The sequence below is a fragment of the Aythya fuligula genome, chromosome 3, assembly GCF_009819795.1.
Source record: "Aythya fuligula isolate bAytFul2 chromosome 3, bAytFul2.pri, whole genome shotgun sequence".
Taxonomy (NCBI): Eukaryota; Metazoa; Chordata; class Aves; order Anseriformes; family Anatidae; genus Aythya; species Aythya fuligula.
In genome coordinates, this window is record NC_045561.1 from 55,660,653 (window position 1) to 55,680,973 (window position 20,321).

General features: G+C 42.7%; 1 protein-coding gene across 2 annotated transcripts in view; it reads right to left on the reverse strand.

The window, feature by feature from the left end:
* Positions 1 to 17,279, reverse strand: part of PHACTR2 (phosphatase and actin regulator 2) — a 135,498-nt gene extending 118,219 nt beyond the window's left edge. For both annotated transcript variants that reach the window (XM_032183654.1, XM_032183650.1), the window contains exon 1: positions 17,101 to 17,279. In XM_032183654.1, coding sequence (XP_032039545.1) covers positions 17,101 to 17,251 — 151 coding nt within the window. In that variant the 5' untranslated portion in view covers positions 17,252 to 17,279. The remainder of the gene's footprint in view (positions 1 to 17,100) is intronic.
* Positions 17,280 to 20,321: the final 3,042 nt, after the last annotated feature.

Consider the following 20,321-nt stretch of genomic DNA (forward strand, 5'->3'; position numbering starts at 1 on the left):
ATTCAAATCAAAACTGAAATATTGAGTAGAACTGGGTGAAGGGCAGCCCTCCACAAGATTCTGCTTGAGATGCCCTTTTAATCTGACAGAAAACCCCTGAGAAATATTTTTGAGATTAGTTTATCAAAATGTTGTACACCCACTTCATGGAGATTACATCTAGGCCATGTTTCCTTAGCTCATCAGTAAAACACAGTCCTGTGGAGCAGTCTCAAAACCCCTTTGAAGTCAAGACATATCAAAGCAAGACACATCTAGTGTTTTCCTTCAGTAGGCTACTTAGCCCTCGAAAAGTAGAAAATTCAATGGAGTTGCCACTCATTTGGTTTCATTTATTTATCGACTGTATTGTCTTCAGTTCAACAGATCTCACTCTGGAATGTTCCTGAGATGAAATTTAGTGTGACTGGTCTCCACCTTTTGTTACAAAACACCACGCTGAGACCAGGGCACAGCCAAACAACAGTAATTTGCAGGATATCACCCTAACAAGCCACGGCTATGCGCTGAGGCAGATGCCCTAGGTCCATGCAGTGGGCTGCTGTGCCAACATGGTCATGGTTTGCCTACATGGAAACAACAACACATCCAGGTTGTTCTTAAAATAAACATGTTTGAAAAAATGCTTTGGAGAAATGCTACAGCTACCATATAGAAACATGGTGGTAAATCATGTTCCTGTCCACTCCCCCTTTCAACACACCTTTTACAAAGGAATACCAAGTCACTCACTAATACTCTTCTTTGCAGTAGAGAAGCTTTCCCCACACCCTACTTCCCCCCATCCCAACCCTTATCCCCAAACGACTAATGTTTAGTGATTATTCACTATCTACTGTCTTGATAAAGATCTATGAATGCACAGAACAAGAATTACTAGGACAGGATTTTTTTCTTGGGTTGCATCAAGTTTTTCATGAATTCATACCGCTTTTCAGTGGCAGTGATTAGCCAATTTACTACAGTTAATTTATAGCAGGAATAGCATGGCCTATTTGTTGAGCTTGAGAATTTTCCAGTACTAGGTTCTGATTAATGTACAGAAATCAATAAAAAACAGCAACACATCCTGCCCCTGAAAATCCTACAAACTAAGCATAAGAACCCATAGAGACGCCCAGCAAATACAGAGGAAGAAAACAGTGTAAATGAAGTAGTTATGATGAGCATCATAATCAGTTGGGATGATACAATCTCTCAAGCTGCTGCCACGTGGTCTACAAGATAGCCTGGCAGAGATGAAGTTGATCAAAAAAGATTGTGCTTGTCCTGCATATTTCAATGAGCCCATATCAAATAAAGGATCAATCCTGCCAATTGCTTGTCCATGTGAGAAATCAGACATGCAGTCCGGTCATCCTCTGCACAGTTACACTACACCTATAATATTTCAGGAATTTAATGTTTTTAGTGACTTGGTATTCGTTTTACATACTTCGTTTGGAAAACAATGATGTTTAAAGGTAACTAAGCAAACTATGTACATGTATATATGTGTATATATATTTAACTAGACTAGTCCACAAAGAGACCGTCATATTACAAATCCAACTATCACATTTCTATTTGACGACAGAAAAGTTGGGTGCCATAGGTAAACCTTCTAATCTGCTTAGCCAGGACTTGCTGGTTCTCTGATATATGTCTGCAACAGGTTTTTATGTCCATATCAAGAATTAAATCACTTTGGCAGCATTTTGAACAGTTAACGTAAAAGGAAGTGTTCAGATAATACATCATCCTAAGGCTGCAACAAGCAGTGAAGTAGGCCACCTTATTTATTGCATCTTTAGGTCAAGGTTATGTGTGAATCTGAAATAAGTTGGTGCATTTTTTTCAAATCAGTAAAGAAATAGCTATGCTCTTATGTCCTGACATAACAATATTCTGTTGTAAGGATAAAACTACACACTTTGTGACATGGATGGAAGTACACCATGCTTCCTCCACCAGAGTCCAGGTCATGAAGATCTCTCACCACTTTGCTCTAGCAACACAGCCTACCCCAAAGTTTTTGGAAAGCCAGCAGCAGTCCTGTCTGTTCTTGAGACACTGGAGCTGAAAAACACTAAGCACTTCTTGTGGTTGCTGTGGGGTGAGGGAATTGGGGTTCATTAGCCTTGTAAATGCTGCAATGGCTGTTTGGGGGGTGATTGGAGGTGTACGCCTGCTAGATGCTTGTACTCAAACAGAACTTGGCTAATAAGAGATATTGTAGGGGCACTTTTTTTTTTTTTTCCTGTTACATTAATCTGTACAACTCTATCAGAAAAGGCCAAAACTTACAGATATAATTTACTGAAATTCTGATTTTGTTTGTACTACTACAATGCCATCATTTTATAGGACATGGAGTACGTTCTATAAAATTGACTCAGTGAGAAATGACTAAGACATTTTCATGATCATTTCAGCCAATATTGAATAAATTATTGAGAGACGATTTGGTAATTTAGTAAGAGTGTTCTTTTTATGTTTCATTTGGAAAACAATAAAGCATAAGGATGTGACAAGGGGAAATGTCTTTGTTTACTTGTAGTCATATTTAGTGTTTATACTTTTGTTTCTTCTCATAGACAAAAAAAAATCTGCAGCACATGTACTAGCATACATGAATATTTTGATGTTATCTTTGATATTTATCAATCGTATGTGAAGCACTTAACATTGCCAGGGTGTTTATCATGAAAGACAGCCTAAAAGCAAAAAACCTAGACAGGCCATCCTCCTCCAAGAATAAAGAAATAATATATATATATATATATGCATATATATATATATATATATATATATTTTTTTTTTTTTCCCTGCCATTAAATTGTTTTTAAATTGCAAATAATGAGGGATATTTCTGTTTTATGCTTCTGGGGAAGGTCATTCCAATTCCAGAATTTCTAGGCTGAGAGAAGGAATTCTTATTTTCAGTCTCTTTCAGTTAAGGGATTCTACTTCTGCCCTTACAGCTGCATACATAACCTTTAAATCTCTAGCTGGCCAGGAAAACACCAAGATGAGCAGCATCTGCTTCCATGCACAATGCCAACCGAAGTCTAAGTATGTACTTCTGAATACATTGTATAGATCCCATTGAGTTTCATTTTAGAAAAGGCTACTTCAGAGTTCAGCACGTACAAAAATTTCAGTCTGATCCTTTTTAATGGTTTCTTTTCCAGAAGACTACATAATAAATGAACAACTCAGCCTGAAAGTCTGCATTTATGAACTTGCTGTGGAGCAGGGTCGAAGCACTCTGTACGAATACTGGAAAACATGGCTCTAATTAAAGCAGACTTCTCTCATAATGGATCAATGTCTACGTGTGCAACAGGCTTCCCACCAAGAATAATAGCTCCTGTTAGTTCCCAAACAGCACAGACAACAGACCTTGCTCACCTGCTCCTCAGCAGTTTCTTTGATGGATCAATACAGAAACCGCGAGCCTGGACCCAAAGTACAGCAGAATCAATGCTGCGAGGAGATCCCATTTCACCAGTGCAACCGATAATGCCAAGCCGGCAGCATTACCTCAGCTGAGCGAAGAGCAGATGACTGATGATAACAGTTTGTATTGTTTAAATAAATATACATTGTATTGCTTAAAAGAAAAAGATTTTTAAAAGGGGGTGCTTCAGGAAGTGTAAAACAGCGCCATGCTATCCTATCGTATTCTGGTTTTATGCCTTTAAAGACTGCTGAGTTAGCATTTAAAGACACCAAAACTAATAAAGGCTCTGCCAGGACATCCAGAAAGGCTCAGATGTGAAACAAAGCCGGCTCTGAGCGGTCTCTTAGTGCTGCCGCAGAAGGGTTTGCGCACTGACAAAAGCAAGCCCAACATTTTGAATTCTCCGCGCCGTGGGAAGGGCTGGGATCTGACATTACAACCGCCCCATCTAGCGTGCCGGCCCCATGCAGCAGCCGCCTGCTGGCCCTGCGACATCAGTCACAGGATCACAGAATTGGAGGGGCTGGAAGGGACCTCAAGAGATCATCGGTCCAACCCCCAGTTGCACACAGCTGACCCCCGGCCACCAGCCCTGCAGCTGGAGGGGTTCGATGAGCTGGAGAGGTGAAAGAGCTTTATACATTCCCTGCACAAGGAGAAATAAAAATGATCACTCCTACAAGTGAGACTCTCTTCAGTAACTTTAATGCAAACAAATTGTTTAAAAGCAACAGCCTTCTCACTCGCTGTTTTCTGTTGTAGACACAGTGCTTTCAGGCTGCTCAAAAATTCCTGAGCTGTGTACAATTTTTCTCCTCATCTCCATGGATGGGCAGTGCTGGTAAGGGTTCAGCACATCAACTCTGCTGGCCAGCACAGGCAGATGGGCTCCTGCAGTAACCAATGCCAGATGGTGAGCAATTATTTTTCCCCACTACCTCCATACTCATTGGGTATTGCAATACAACGGGTCTGGAGAATATAGATTTTCCACTGAGCAGGCACCAAGGGAGCAGAATCAAAAGGTGGCTTGCTGGGGATATAATGGAAGAGGTGGAAGAGAATAAAATGATTTTTCTAGTAAAAAAAAAAAAAAAAAAAGTCACTTGCTCTGTTTGTGGACATAATGGATTACCAAAGAAGAGAACCAGCGCTCTCCTCAGCCCCACTCCCAGGAAGGAGAGGTGGGAGTAACTCCATGCACCACGGACATTTCCACCCTGTTCCTGTCCCTAGCAAGATAACAAGAAGCCCAAGTAGGGCTCTCATCCCACAAGAAAATTCTCTTGCATGAAGCTAGGCTGCCTGGATACCCCACATCCTCAGGTGTACCTTCATGGGGCTTTCAGAGAAAGAAGTTAGAAGTTGCTCTATAACATTACCTGTCATTAAATGGTTATATTTTCCACTTGCTCCTTGTTTATTTTCTCTTGGAAAACAATCTCCCAGTACTTAGGATGGCAAGTTTATTTTAATTATTTTAATCATTGCTAAGCCTGGGTGATCACAGGATATCTTAATACTTCTCATGTCTATTCAAATCAGCACTTTCTCAATAGACTGGAACTGGGAAATGAAACAAAACAAAACAGCCTCCCAAAGGACTGTGGTATCAAGCTACAAGTCACCTGTCTCTGTAAAGCGTTGTGAAGGGCCCTTTTTGGGATAAAAGCTGCAGCAATATATTTCATCCTGAGCCACAGCCCCTTGAAGACGACAGAAGTGCGAGCCACAAGTTTACAGACGTGAATCAGGCCTCCAGAAACATGAGGACGACCTACAAAGCATATTATAATTTAATTTAAAAATAAAATAAAATAAAATAAAATAAAATAAAATAAAATAAAATAAAATAAAATAAAATAAAATAAAATAAAATAAAATAAAATAAAAAGTAGATTTCTATGTTTCTTTCTTCTAATTTCTGAATGCCCAAGCATGACAGGCTCATATTTTCAGAAGTTTTCTGCACCAAAGAAGCCCAGCAGCCACTGAAAACAACAGAGGAGACAACAGAGCCCAACCAAAACAGCAGTAAACTCTGGTAAGTCTTAATGAAATCTCAAGACCAGAAACTCTGCTCTAGCTTTCGGCAGCAGCGTCCTGCTGGGTACGAGGAGGCGGCTGTGCAGTGGCTGAAGGCGGGCAGTGGGTGGGTGGGTGGCAGCCTCAGCGAAGGCTTGGCTGGGGCAGGCTGGCGTGCAGCCACCGCCCGAGCTGCATGCTCCTGAGAGGAGTGCTCTCTGCTAAAAGCAGAGAGTCTTCTTTTCTCAAAGCCAGTGCATTAGCTGAGGGATCAAAATGTCCATGTATCCTACCAATGCTACACTGAGTACACTGCAATCAGAGGAAGAACATCGGCACAGGCTGGAGGGGGGGAAAGGAAGCAGGTGCTCAGCCTTTTCTCTGACAGTAGCAGCCTAAAAGCACAGTGACCAAAACCTGCCGCCCCGCTGGGAGCAAGGGGCCATGTGGCAGCCTACAGCCTTTCTCTTGCAGGTGCCTGGTCAGTACCAACAGAGTCCTTCCTCATCTGTGATACATACTTGTATTTTCTAGCAAGGCCCTACCAGCCTGGCAGCTCGATGTTTACACTTCAGTCACTTAGACAAATGGCATTTAAATGAACTGGGCTGAACTGAAGGTGGTTAATTACATTCTTCACATAAGCACACATCATCATACCAAGAAACTATCAATGACTACGGACAGGGCGTGCCTAGTGCACTCTTATTCCTTGCATATCCTGAGTTCTCAACAGAGGAACCCACACTGCAATTCTACATATAAAATATTTTCCTCTACTAAAAAACACCCTGCAGGTGGGTATCAAACTTTTTCAATGCCATTATCCATGCAACTCAAGCTATGTTCAGTGCTGTTCTGAAATTCCTGGGCTCAGAGCAGTAAGCTTTGGGAAACTGCACTCTTCAGAGCAGCACCAAGGGAAGACATGCCATTAGGAGACAAGCAAGGAATTTGGGTGCCCTGAAACACCCCAGCCTTTGCTACAGGAGTCCTCAGTGCCAGAGTGAATAGTGCAGACATCTGGCATCTAGCAAATGCGAAGGAAACTAGCTTCTGATTTCTCCTCAACACAATTACTACACTGGCCAAATCACTTCCATAGTAATCCCAAATTGCCTCCAAACATGAAAGCTATTGCGGCAACAACTCTGTTTCAAGAAGATTAAGCTCCTATGAAAAAAAATGGAGATTAGGCCTATTGGAAGGTATGCATATTTTGATAGCTTTTATTGACATATAAAAGGATTAGTATCAGAAACAAATAGTTTCTGATGTATTTCTGCATGCATTTTTCAAACTCATATCCTTTTTATAAATGTGCATAATCTGGAGCATCTAATCCCGAGTCTGAGGCAGATGCATACCTGCCATTTACAGAGCTCTTTCTGGGTTTTGTCTCCCTCATTGTTATGATAATCAGTGTTTGTACAAAAACATTTTGCATCAAATCTCATTTACTTCATGTGTAATATGTACAAAGTTTAGTTTTCTGGGGCTGAAGCAGAAGTATGAAGTTACTTGACATCAAGTCTTTAAAATTAGTGATGGGTTTAGAAGACAGACAAAATTTATTCAATGGACTTCTCACTGCCAAGATCCTATTGACTAGAATTCATCTAAACATCTAAATATCTAAATATCCATCTAACTTCATGTAAATGTATGTTTATCTTAATCATAGGGTAAAGGTGAGTGTAACACAATTCTTCAAAGTACAGAGGGATTTCTTTTGGTTTTGCCCATTCCCTTTTCTCTTCTTATTGTCAGCTATTTCTCAGCTGCTCCAGAAGATTTCTTCCCTTTTCATTTGCTTCCCTTGGCCTTTCCCTGGAGGTGGAGAGGACACTCTGCTACAGATGGGAAGACACAGATGTGGATCTTCCACCCAGCCAAAACCCAAGATTCGTCTTTACCTCCTTTGCCTCCTGTGTAGTTGGCCTAAACACATAACAACAACAAACAAACAAACAAACAAACAAACAAATAACACCACAACTGCAAAAGATCCTGTTTCTTGCCAGTGCAGAGCTGTTTCTTTCCACATCCTTTTCAGCATGTTTGCAGTTCTGACTCTGAGTGCCTCCAGCAGGGTGGCTTTCCCTGGTTCTCCCAGGAGACTATTCCGCATCCCAATAAATCCCACTCCCAAGAAAACTATTTTCTACATGTCCCTGTCTGTGTTAACACCGTTTTGCCAGTCTTGGCCTAGAACTAGGGCAACCAGAATTTTCTTCCCCACAGAGTTTATGAAACAATGCAATAAAGTTGCAAAATCTGTGTGCTCCGCTTACTTGACAGGAATTTATGTGATACCAGCTTGTGTGCTTCTTGCAATAGAAGATTTCTAGTTTTAAAAAATGATAACTTCTCCACCAGAGTGCAAAAACATCCCAAACAGACAATATAATTACAAACTCTATGGAATACATAAGAAAAAATAGGAAAGAAGCTCTTTCTATATACTACTGACACTGAGACCTATACTGACAGGTCTTTCTTGCCCCAAATTCAGCAGACCCATTACAGACATTACATTTTCAGCACTCCCTCTGTCAGAGATGCTTCCTCTGCCTTTTCAAGACACTGGCAACTGTGCAATTTTAGACACTTTAAAAGTGGCTTTGTTTGCATTTTACTTAATCCAGCGTGAGTTGGGAGCAGCAACGAGCTTGCTATCTCAGGATCGTGTGCCACCCCACCACCCAAGGACGGGTGAAGTTGCAGAGCTGCCGCCTCCTGGCACTGCCCCACGGCCAGAGGCCGGTGCTGGGCATCCCCATGGGAGCTGCAAGGGGAGGAACTTTCTTCCAGGCTCTGGGGATGGTCAGGAGAGCTCTTTGACACAGAGCCAAAAAAGAGCTTGCAGCACGTCCGAAGCCCTGAGCTCACCCCAAGGTCTGTCAGCCTGATAGCTGAAATAAAATAATTTATGCTGTTGTATTCCTCCAGGCCTGGCTGACTCTGCACAACAAGGCTGTAGCTTTCTGTCAGACCACTAAATGCACAAACTATTGTACAACATGGTCTTTTGGAGGTTGGTTGTTACTCTCAGATATGTGGCAGCTGGGGGAAAGGAAACCTCTTTGGCAGAAATATTCCCCTCTCTGGAGAGCTGTTTCAGAAACCTGCTATATTCCTTTTTCAGAACTGCTCCTGCCCTTCCTCTCACAATTTAACTCATTGTGCTAGCTAGATAGACTTGGCTGAAAAAGCAGATTCTGCTTTGAACTGCATTAGAAGGCACTGGCCTTCTTCTTTAAGGATAAATATATCAATATGTACTAAAAGCTCTATTAGAGTTTAAAAATATGTTTGTCTTTGTATCCTAGAGAAAAACCTACCGTACCATATACCCTGTGATAAACATCTATGCCACACAGTGAAATGGGTGCTGCTAGCTTGTGAGCTACAAGCACCTACACAATCACATGTTGACTTGCTCACCATGTGAAGGTCCTTTTGGACAAATTCCAAGTTCATTAGGTAAATAACAGAAAACTCTGAAAAGGAATGAATCAGTCCTTTGGAAAATTTTCTCCAAAATGATTTTTGCTATTTGCAGATCAGAAACCATTGTTTATCTCTCAAATTCCAAAGAATATGACAAAACTCATAGCAGATGTGCCTCCAAAGACTTAAATAGCTGGGTAGCTGGGTGGCAGCATATTTTTTATATTTGCCATCCACTGAAATAAACATCATGTGAAATATTGCCATTCAGTTTTGTTTGCAGCAAGGCATAACAGGAAGATACCATTTAAAAAAAAAAAAAAAAAAAAAGGTTCAGGACTCCAAATTCAAAAGGATGGAAGAGGGATGCTGTATCCCTGAGGATCTGTAAATCTACCTCTCTGCTCACTCCTAAGAACAGAATTGGGAGTCTATTCAGAGAAACACCATAAAACTGCAGCCCAAGTAATGAAAGCAGCACACCATGCTCCATCCCTGGGGCTGGAGCAGTTAATGTCATGTGTTGGGATGTTCTCAGGACTGCCACTCGTCTGCTATGGATTACACTTGTGCCAGTTGTGTAAGCATAAGGACATGTTTCAAATCCAAGCACTCTGATCTTGTCCAAACTGCTCTTAATCAGAAAATAAAATCAGAATTATGCCTTGCAGACATGGCCTTTTCACTCTTTGCTTTGGTAGTACACATCTTTTTTTTCAGACTAAAAATAACCATCATTTCAACAGTGGTTTAAACCACTAACATTAGCTGTCAACAATGACACTAGGCAAGAGTGGAAATAAATAAATTAAAAAAAAAAAAAAGAAAGAAAAAGATGACTGCTAATTATCTGTTCACTCACAAAGTTTAAACATAGCTGCCCCTGACTGCACACAAAGAAGGCCTACAATTAGGACATGTTCAACTACAAATGTACCACAACCCCTTTTTTTCCTCTGCTTGTAGATGATACAAAACAATACCTCAACACCAACTCCAGTCAGTGCCTGTAATTTTCTTGAGTATTGGGTATATTAGTCACAGATGTATCTTAAAGGCTGTGCTTCTCCACCAAAAATGGAAAAGAAAAAATGTGCACTTGGGGGGGGGGGGTACCTTTGTTCAGCATGCTCCCTAGGTTCTGGAGCCATGAAATCCTGAAATTTCTTACTCCTTTAAGACAGCATTTTAACCTTTAAAAAAAATGTTATCTACTAATTTGGTCATAACAAAATAAAGTGGCACTGATCCGTGTTCCCTGTGCAGGTGGATGGGGTACATGAAATTGCCATAGTGAAATTTCTGTGCCAGGAAAATTCTGACACTTCTCTGCTGCTTTTGTTCCTATTCCTGCTCCCCAAATCAGCAGGAAAAAAAAATATATTGAGTTTTCATATGATGAAACTTTCTAAAAATTGCAGAATGATTTTCTGAAGTGACAAGTTAACATTTTCAAACTTTGTCAAGTATTTCTCCTGAAAAATACAGAAATGTTATTGATATCAGAATTGTTATTGATATCAGAATTGTTTAGACAAAAAAAAAGGGGGGGGGGGGAGGGAGGGGGAGATTTTTACAAGACTTTATTCCAAGAGAATACATTTTTATTGAAAATATAATTGCAAAGACTTTAAAAAACTTTAAATAATTTTATTGAAAATATATTTGCAAAGACTTTAAAAAAAACTTTAAATAATGAGAGGATTGTGCCAGAGTTCAGCCTTTTCACTGGGGCTTTGGGCAACCTGGTCTGGTGGGAGGTGTCCCTGCCCATGGCAGGGGATTGGAACTCGTGGGCTTTAAGGTCCCTTCCAACCCAAACCAGTCTGTGATTCTGTGATACTATAAGACTGTGCAAACGTTAAAAAATATGGGGCAAGCTGTAAGATACAGTTAATTAAAAATAACCATTCAATGCTATATATTCTGAAAAAATAAAGCTTTTAGGGAAAATATGACAACTATTTTAATGAGTATTCATGTTCACACAGTGTTTTAGCATTTGAACAGCAGTCACATTGCCATCACTGGCAGAACACTTCCTCTTCTTCACTTGCCTCTCAGCCCCCAGTGTTTTGGCTGAGTATTTCTCTGAATACAGCAAAGTGGTTTTAACACAAGAAATAACACAAGAAATGGGAAGGGCAATCTAGTCTCTGCCAGAAATATACAAGAAAAATAAGAAAGAAGAGGAGATAGAAAAATATCTTACCACTGAAGCTGTCAGTGGTTTAAGCTGCTCCTTAGCCACACTTCTTACAAAATACTCTACTTGAGAGCAAGGCTGACTTGCGTTTTATCATCTGTGAGTTAATGAAGGCTATATTAAAGTCCTTGATACTGATAAACCTTACCAATATTTCACTGTTTCAGCCTTTTAAAACTCAAAAATCTTACTAACGCTGATGGCACTCGGAATTCATACAACACCACGTATTATTAAAAGTCCACTTCTGCCTCAAAACTGTGCAACGAGGAACAACTTTTCTCATCTGACTATGCAGGGAAGTGTTGTCTTCTTATAAATTCTGCTTGTGTTTCAGGAATACCACGATGCTTTCCACGTGAGTGAAAAGCAAGAGCTTCTCTTGTACTGGTTTTTAAGACTAACAATTTTAAGACTTTTTTTTTTTTTTTTAAAGTAATTACAAACTCAAAACAAAATCAGGATTTCCTATTTTTTTCTCAGTATTTTTTATTTTGTTCCACTTGCTTTGTACCTGGGAAAAACTTTGGCATCTGTTAAAAATAACAACTTACTAGGTAAAATTTTAGTTTTCTGTTAGAATATATTCAGTGAGAACCACTAAAAAATTCAGAGGCAAGACTAATACCAACGTTAGTTAAAAATGAAATCCTACAGGGTTTCTGACACCGAGAAATTCCCACATCAAAAAATTCCCACATCCCATGCTGGGAGAGGGCAAGAAAGCTACATGGTATACAATAACGATGGATTTGACTGATGAAACAGTTAGGTTCTAGAAACATTTTTTTTTTTTTTTTTTAGTTTATTTTTTCAGAACAGATTATTTGCATTCAGCTAAAGGAGTACAAATTCTTCTTCAGCCACTTAATAACTTCAGGCTGCTGACTTGAAGTGAGATCTGATACTAAATGGTTACTTGCTAGAAGCCACACATCAGCAGGAAGTGCTAAATACCAAAAGGGCCTTCAGAAACTAAAGCACACACAGTGGCAAAATGCTGAACAGATCACAGAGTGAGCCACTGATCTCTTGCTGCAAAAGACACATTCAATCACACGCTGCAAGTGTTTGCAATCTAATCTCTACTTAGCCAACCACAGTGGTTATTGCCACATTTAGAAAATACTCTTTTTTTTATCCAAACCAAGTCTGAATATTTGGTTGCAAAGTTGCTTTTCCAGAAACTGTGTCATATGTAAATGTCATATTATAAATTGTTGAGTTAATCTGAGCTCATATCATGAATTTACTCTTGTTATCCTGCAGGAGCTGCTGTGGAATAATGTCTTTTAGTCCAGTATAAAACAGGCAGATTCTTCATTGCATAATGTTTAATTATTCCTGGATTTTTCCTCAGCATGGTTTGGAAACTACAAGTTATAAGAATGACAGGGATCAGATTTAATCAGATGATGGCCTAAGCAGGTTTCCAGTTTATTACAAAGAAGTAGATGCTCCAATTGTATAAGTACAGGTTAAATTGCATGTGCTTGTGATTGCTGCCTATTCCTGACAGCTCAAATTTCCAAATTGGTGGGAAAATATCAATGTGGATTTAGGGAAATGACACAGTCCAGTCACAGGTGCTGAGTTTAGACTCTGAATCACAAGGCTGATGATTCCTCTTTACTTTGACTATAGTTTTCTATCTTGAATTATCTGCCTTATCTTGCAAAACTCTGTAGTTTGATTTATGCTGTAAAAAATCCAATGGAGAAATATGTTTTCCCCAACTTCTGTATTTTCATATAATGTACCAAAACGATATGCTTTAGTTGTGAGTATACTTCCACATCATGAGGCTGTGCCCCCCTTCACCCCTGTGTGCTAAGTGAAAGACACAGTCTTCCTAACAGCCCTCCCAAAGCACATCTGATGCCTTCTTTACAAACACTGAGCTCCATTCCCATTGACCTTGGTAGGACTCTTGCTTGGTGTACATGGCGATAAGATCCAAGAAGATGTGAGCTGTAGTCATTCTGGCAAATATTTGTACAAACACAAAGAAATACAGGCAAACATAAACAGCTACGTACCCACTTGCCCATAATTTACCTTTTTCCCTAGGTTTTATGCACCAGATAGCCAGGCCGACATCTAAAATAAGAGTTTTTTGGGGTTTCACTCTTGCTAGATGCTAAAATATCTCCAGTTGTCAAAAGTATTTTATTTCTTTTGTATCAACCAAAACCTTTGTACTTTAAGAAGAGAATCTGAAATTTGCAATATGGAGTGCTCTGTTTATGGGAAGCTACAATATGTCCAAAATTCATCAATTTCCTTCCCATCCAGCATCAGCCACTCTGATGTTCTGGTGATGGCATGAAGGGGGTGATTTTAAGCCACCTCTTCACCCACCCTCTTCTGGGGCAGCAGAAAGAGCAATCCTAGCTGTTACTCATTATCATTTTGAGTAAGCTAATGTGCAAATGACCACTTTGCTACCCCAATATTCCCAGGATAAACCTGGGATGCATGAATTTTGAGTCAGGACTGTCATTTTCACTCAGCCTTTCACCTGAAAGGTGTGCATCTGATGTATGGCCTGATATAATTCCTGTCTGAATTCTCGGGTAGTTTTTTTTTTTTTTTCATCTGTCATCAGAAAGACAGGAAAAAAGGAACTGGAAACAAGCATTAGGAGCTCACCTCTCTGTCTGAAAGGTGCACTTCTTAGCAGTGAAACAAATTATCCGACATGTCTACTTCTTGCTAAAGAGTAAACCTCAAGAGGAACTGCAACAATATGACAGTGTCAATCGCACAAAGTACACTAAATGGAGTGGAGAAATGTGTTTTTTTTTTGACTTCTGGTCTGAGAAGTAAAGTTCCCTTTTCATGAAGACGCACCTCACCACAAACCTCACCACCTTCTGAATAAAATGCAAGACTCTGTGCTTCAGGCTGTACAGCAAAACCCACAACAAGAGAGCAAACCAAAAACTGCCTACGTGGACATGCAGATAAAGAATGGGCATGGCTAGGTGTTGGCTGTGTGCTGTAGCAGCTGGGGTTTGAGCATAAAACCTGTCACGAACTGCACTGCAGGCAGCTGACACAAAACAGAGGCATCCCCCTCCGCCTGGGGCCTGGGTCCCAGCACTCGGACTCAGAGCTGCCCTTGGCCCCACAGCCACCAAACCTGGGTTTTGAATAACTTCTGAGCACACATTTGAATAGAGTCTGCATTTCAAATGTAGTTCAGTCCCCTCTGCGCTGGGCAAATCAAGAAAACCAGCTAATGTGACCTGCCATCAGCTGGGTTGCAGTCTAGTCGCTCAATGTGGAAGGCTGCCTAAGGGTACGCAACCCAAGCAGGGGTCTTGGAGTGGCACCAACACTGCTCTGAAATTTTAGGAGAGCATCTTTTCTTCACCAATCTCCTCGAGATGCTCTTACAGCCCCTTGTTAGGCAGGGTGTGCCAAGATGCTTAAATGATTCACAGCGATGCCCTCCACAGAGACTATGAACTTGTATGACATTAAACCTTTTCGGGTACAGATCAAAGCCTAGGTTGTGCTGCCCTTACTCATGCCAAGGATGACTTTTTTCTTCCCAGGGTTGCACCAGAAAAAGTGTTTGAAGGTAAAGGTTAGGCCTGACACAACAGTGGGTGATGTGATGCAACCCAGAGAGGGAAAGTAAGTAAACCTCTACTGCTAACCCTAACTGAAAAGGCCAGCTTTAAGAAGTAGGGGGAACTTGAAAATTTATTATCCTCACTAACTGGACTGTGGCTGATGAAGTGAGATTCTGTACGGTGATACCAGGAAGTTGCTGCTTTCAGCACATGCTAGCAGCAGAGGAAGGAGGGGGGGTAAGAAAGCAAAGGCAGCACAAGCATTGGGAGAACCTCATCAGACTCACTGTGCTAATGAGATATGTGCAGTTCTGACCTGGAATAACAGGCAGGTGGATTTCACAAACTACTGCCAAATCTGCTTTTAGAAAGGATGATGTGTTTTCCTTAACTAGAAGGGTCTCTACAGATACCATCTCTTGACAGACCCTGCACTGATAGCGGTGGGTTGGGAGGTGGCAAAATGATGGTGTGAATCATTGGCAGGTACCAACCCATCACGCTGGGAGTGTGAGGAGACAAAATCATCTTCCCAACGCAACCAGAGTCAGAATCTAGAAATTTTAAAAAGAAAAAAGAAAGAAAAAAAGAAAGCACACAACAGAAACTGCAACTTGTGACTAACAGCTGGAGCTGAACTACTCTAGGAACAGGCAGTAAGCAAACATTTTGCAGGTTATTTTAGATGCAAGTTGTTCTTTTCTAAATGGGGCAGCTACAGCACAGGTAACATCTGATGTAAATGTGTGACCTACTTTAAATTAATCAAATGATGCAGCCAGAGAAAGAAGTAGAAGCAATAATAATAAGGCAGTTCATACGGTTCCCCTAAGTGCTTCACATTTCTGTCCCCATTACGGTTGCTCTCCAGGTTAGTGGGGGAATGCAAAAGCAGGTTATTTTAATGGCATCTCTGTACAAAAACTATTCTCTGACCACCACGTTAAAAATTAAACGGCTTTCAATCTTTAATGTGTGCTTTCCTTTTTACAGGGCAAATCAACAGTTGTGTGCCAGCACATAAGTATTTTTTTTGTGCCCAATGAGCAGCCAGAAGGATATACAGGAAGCAGCGATGGAGAAAATGTAGAATGAAAGAAGAGATTTTGAAAAAATTAAAAACAGAGAAAGCAACACTTGTCACTAGCTGGCAGGAAGCACATCCTCAAAATTAAAAGAAAAAAAAAATCTAGTAGGGCAACAGGGAGACCTAAATTTTCTGTTTGAGAAAACTATGAATTACAACACATCTTTGGAAACACCACCATTTTTACCTCTACTGGATTTACCATTCTCATTTAAAGCACCCAGCTCATTGCTAGTAGTCTTTGAAGTTAAGCTGACAACAAATGCATGCTAACACTGACATAGGCTCAGCCCTGTCCACCTGTGTGACGATCCCTCTGCGTCCAGGTTAAAACATCTCGTGTACACATCGAGCTGGAGGGTGTTGTTCATGCAGCGCTCTTCCAGATGAAACGCCTTACACCTAAAAGTGGTCCTTTCTGGTTTGGTCACACTGCTGACACTTCCTCCCTCCCCATGCCCCACGTGTGCTTGAATGCAAATTGTGTAGAAAAACATAAAAATGTAAAGCAGAAAATGATGCAGAAGATGGCACGTACGCTTCTTTTTGTTTGCAGCCTCTGGCCCTGTGAGTTGAATCTGCTACAGGCTCCTTGCACTTACCTGGCTATTGCAAGCCTCCCTCCCTCTCTACTCCTCAGGTACCCTTATACTTGAGCTTCCCCAGGCAAATGGTGTGCTTTGTCTTAATGCCCCCTGAGGAGCAAATGTGCAAGGTGCAGACCCAACCACACACCATGCTGTCCAGATGATGCTGTGGCACAGGAGGTCCCTGCGTGCTCTGGGGCTCTTACTGAGCTGCTCTGCCTCGCTCACACACAGCCTTGGTGGTGATGGGGATCACAGGTACCTCTGTGCAACGGTGCGTGAGCCCATCCAAAATATCCGCAGCACCAGGGACACATGTGCTCACAATCTGGTTTTAGTCAGCAGGGCAGTGCTGATCTGTAACCGGGCAAGCACACGTTTCCAAAATGTGAGACCAGAATTTCATTTTCCTTAATACCCAACCTGAGGAAACAGCCTGAGCAAAGAACAGCCTTTACCAAGTATGCATTGATTTTACTTCGGCCACTTTTAAATATCCACGCTGTGAAGTAGGGTCCTCGCTTCCTCTCGTTCACAGAGCAGAGTTGCTCCTAGTGCTGCAGGAAGCCTGCTTGGCCTCACAGGGCCAGCTTCCAACCCCACATCGCCAAAACGAGCAGGAGGAGCAAAGGACCAGGACGACCCCCGCGCTGGGGGTCCGGGCAGCCTGTGCGCTGCCTCCCCCCGCTCCCTCGCCCCCTGCACCCCCTTACCTGAGCCGCCCACGTTGGACCTGAGCAGGCAGCTCCTCCGGGAGGAGGAGAAGGACGAGATGTCGCTCTGGGAGCGGCCGCGGGGACCGGGCAAGGGCCAGGCGGGATGCGGCTCCCCCGCTCCGGTCCCCGGCCGCCCGGCCATCGCCATCGGGGAGCCGAGAGAAGGAGGGAGGCGAGGGAGAGCCCGGAGGGGAGGGCAGAGGGAAAGTTTGCAGAGGAAGAGCCGCCCCTCGGCTCCGACCGCCCCGCCGCGGAGCCGCCCCGCCGCGAGGGCGATGGGGTTTTTTGGGGGGTGAGCGATTTCGGAGAGGCTGCCAGCATCCAGCCCCCGTGGTACCGCGGGGGGAGAAGAGCCCCAGGGGGATGCAGAAGAGCCGGGAGGGTGCAGAGGAACGGAGGGAGGGGACGCGGGGGAACCCCCCCCTATAGCCGCGATGAGTCAAACACACACCCCGGCTCTCCGGCAGTGCTGTAGGGACAAGTTTGCAGCCCCACAGCTCAACTTTTTTTGCCCAGCAGGCTGGGAAGCTTTTCGTCTGAGAAGCAGGATCCACGTTCAGCTCGGTGCAAAGGGAAGCCGAGCCCTGCGGTTTCCATTCTTTGTTTGTTTGTCTCGCAGACATACTTTGCGAACGCAGTTCAACGTCAGAGGAATGGTTCCACTGCTTTTGCTGGGCAAGTGAGTTCACATCCTGCCCTGAAGAAAACCCGAAGTTTTATTAATAGCAAAGATCAACAGGGCATTTAAAACATTTTAATGTTTTTAACCCAGCCACTCTCAGATAACCCACTATCCAGTGCAAGGTCCCATTCAGACCACATGAAAACACCCTCACATCTATCCTCGCCAGGTCTGAACCAAATCCTATCAGGTCTGAAATGCACCCACGTCTGTTCATTTTCTGTCTTCTGCTTCCCGCTCAGGAACCAGGCCCTCCTTGCAATGCCAAACCCTCACAGCTCCCCAGGTGCGTTCGTTTTGCAGCCTTCCCAGCAGTCACACCACTCGCCTTTCTCCGAGCAAGTGATCCCGTACACGAGGCTCACATGTCGGCAATTAGGCAGGTCTTTTTTGCTCAGCACCTCCCAGGGGACTGCTTCCATTAGTTCCTCTCCTCCTCTCCCATCTGCAGACAGCTTTCTCAGTAGATCTGTGCTGGGAGAGGCAGGGAGCTCCATGTTTGCAGACCTTCCTGTGTGGGGCCAGGTTACTCCAGCATTGCGCAGGAAAAATTGTGTTTAGAAAGCTTCCTGCAAAGTCACGGACACCGGTCCTGCACTATTCACCAAGTCTAATAACATGCTGTTTTCATGATTTTACAGCTTGCATTGTTACAGGTGTGGCTGTGTACTGAGGACCTTTTCTCTCACAGGAGGAGTCAACATGTGTGGGCTGGTGACATTTTCTGAACCTGTTTAAGACTTAATCGGAAGTGTACTCATAACTTCTATTTACCATTTTCTACCTTTGTTTTTTTAATTCAAAGGATGTGAGAAAGGTCATTAAACAAAATATACAGTTCATGCTTTACATCTCACTAAAGTCAATAGTTCACTGATGGTGGTGAGCTTTGAGTGAGTCTTTTTTTTTTTTTTTTTTTTTTTGATTATTTTTCCTTCAAAGTATTTTGGGCCACAGAGCAATTGTAATGTTGTCGTGCTGTAAAGAATAAGCTTCAGAGTCTACTTCAAAACTCCCACGTTAAGGAGCCACTCCATATCTAATCCTTTATTGTTGGCAGCAATGAAAAAGAAAGGTTGCAGAATATGAAGAAATCTAAAGATAAACTAGAAAAGATACCATAGCAAGAGGTCAAAGGTGCTTAAGGGTTTCTTTTCAGAAGCAAAATGACATCTAAAGAAACGAAGGTAAAAGAAGACCCAGAGAAAGTAGGTCAGCATTGAATATGAAGAGGCAGAAGATGAAAAAAATAAAATAAAATAAAATAAAACTAAGGGCTCCTAAGTGTGATATCAAAGTGCACTTGTAGATCAGAGTAATGTGAATGATCAGTCAGAAAAAATGATATTGTGGAAGTAAAAATGTTTTTTTATCAGCCTCTATCATAGAGGTATATAACTGAGAACGCTGCCCTCCTCCCTTCATCAAAAAAAAAAGAAGGTACTTAAGGTACTTCCCTTTTTTACACAGCCCTTTAAATAATTTTGGATGCAATGTAACAGCTGTGGTTAACGGCTCTGGAAACTGAAGTTCCGTTTCCCTAGATCAGGAAAAGCCCTAGCAGTATACATCTTTCAGACGTCGAGAAAGATTAATTTAGTTGACTGCTCATTTATTTATTTACTTATTTATTAACTGTTCTGATGAGATTGCCAAAGAAATTGTCACTCGTTGTGATGATTTTGGAAAGCTGTTATTTGATGATTAAGCCAAATTGTTTCACAAAGGCCGTCCAGTGGCCACTAGGGCCTGATGAAAACATATGCAATTCAGGCATCAGAGAGTGGAGAACCATTAGCCTGGGCAAAAATGATGCTGGAAAAAGCATGTCTTAAAGATGGTGCCTGCAACCCATGATCTGCTGCACAAGAGCTTCACCTTCTGAGGTGAGTGTGGTGGTTTTACTCAGGGGGGCAGCTGAGCTCCACCACAACTGCTTTCTCACTCCTCAAGAGGAAAGGGGGAGAAAATATGATGGAAAGGGCTCAAGGGTTGAGATAAGGACAGGGAAATCACTCAACAGTTATTGGCATGGGCAAAACAAACTCAGTGTAGGGAGATTAGAGAAATTCATTACCTTTTTTAGTAGAATGGAAGCTGCAGTCAGTCTATAGCACTTTGCCTCCACTGCTCCTTCACAGTCACTCTGCCCCTGCTCCCTGTGGGGTCCCTCCCATGGGATGCCGTCCTTCCCCAACTGAGCCTGCTGGGGCTGCCCACAGGCAGCAGCTCTCCAAGCACTGCTCCCACACGGCTCCATCCCACGGGGTCCATCCCCCAGGAGCAAACTGCTCCAGCACGGGGCCCCCACAGGTGGGCAGCAGCTATCCCCCCGAGCCCTGCTCCTGCGAGGGCTCTCCATGGGCCGCAGCCTCCTCCAGGCCACATCCACCTGCTCCACTGGGGGCTCCTCCACCCATGGGGGGGCTGCAGTGTGGAGATCTGCTCCATGTGGGACCCATGGGCTGCAGGGGAACAGCCTGCTCCACCAGGGGCCTCTCCACAGCCCACAGGGGAACTGCTGCTGCCTGCCTGC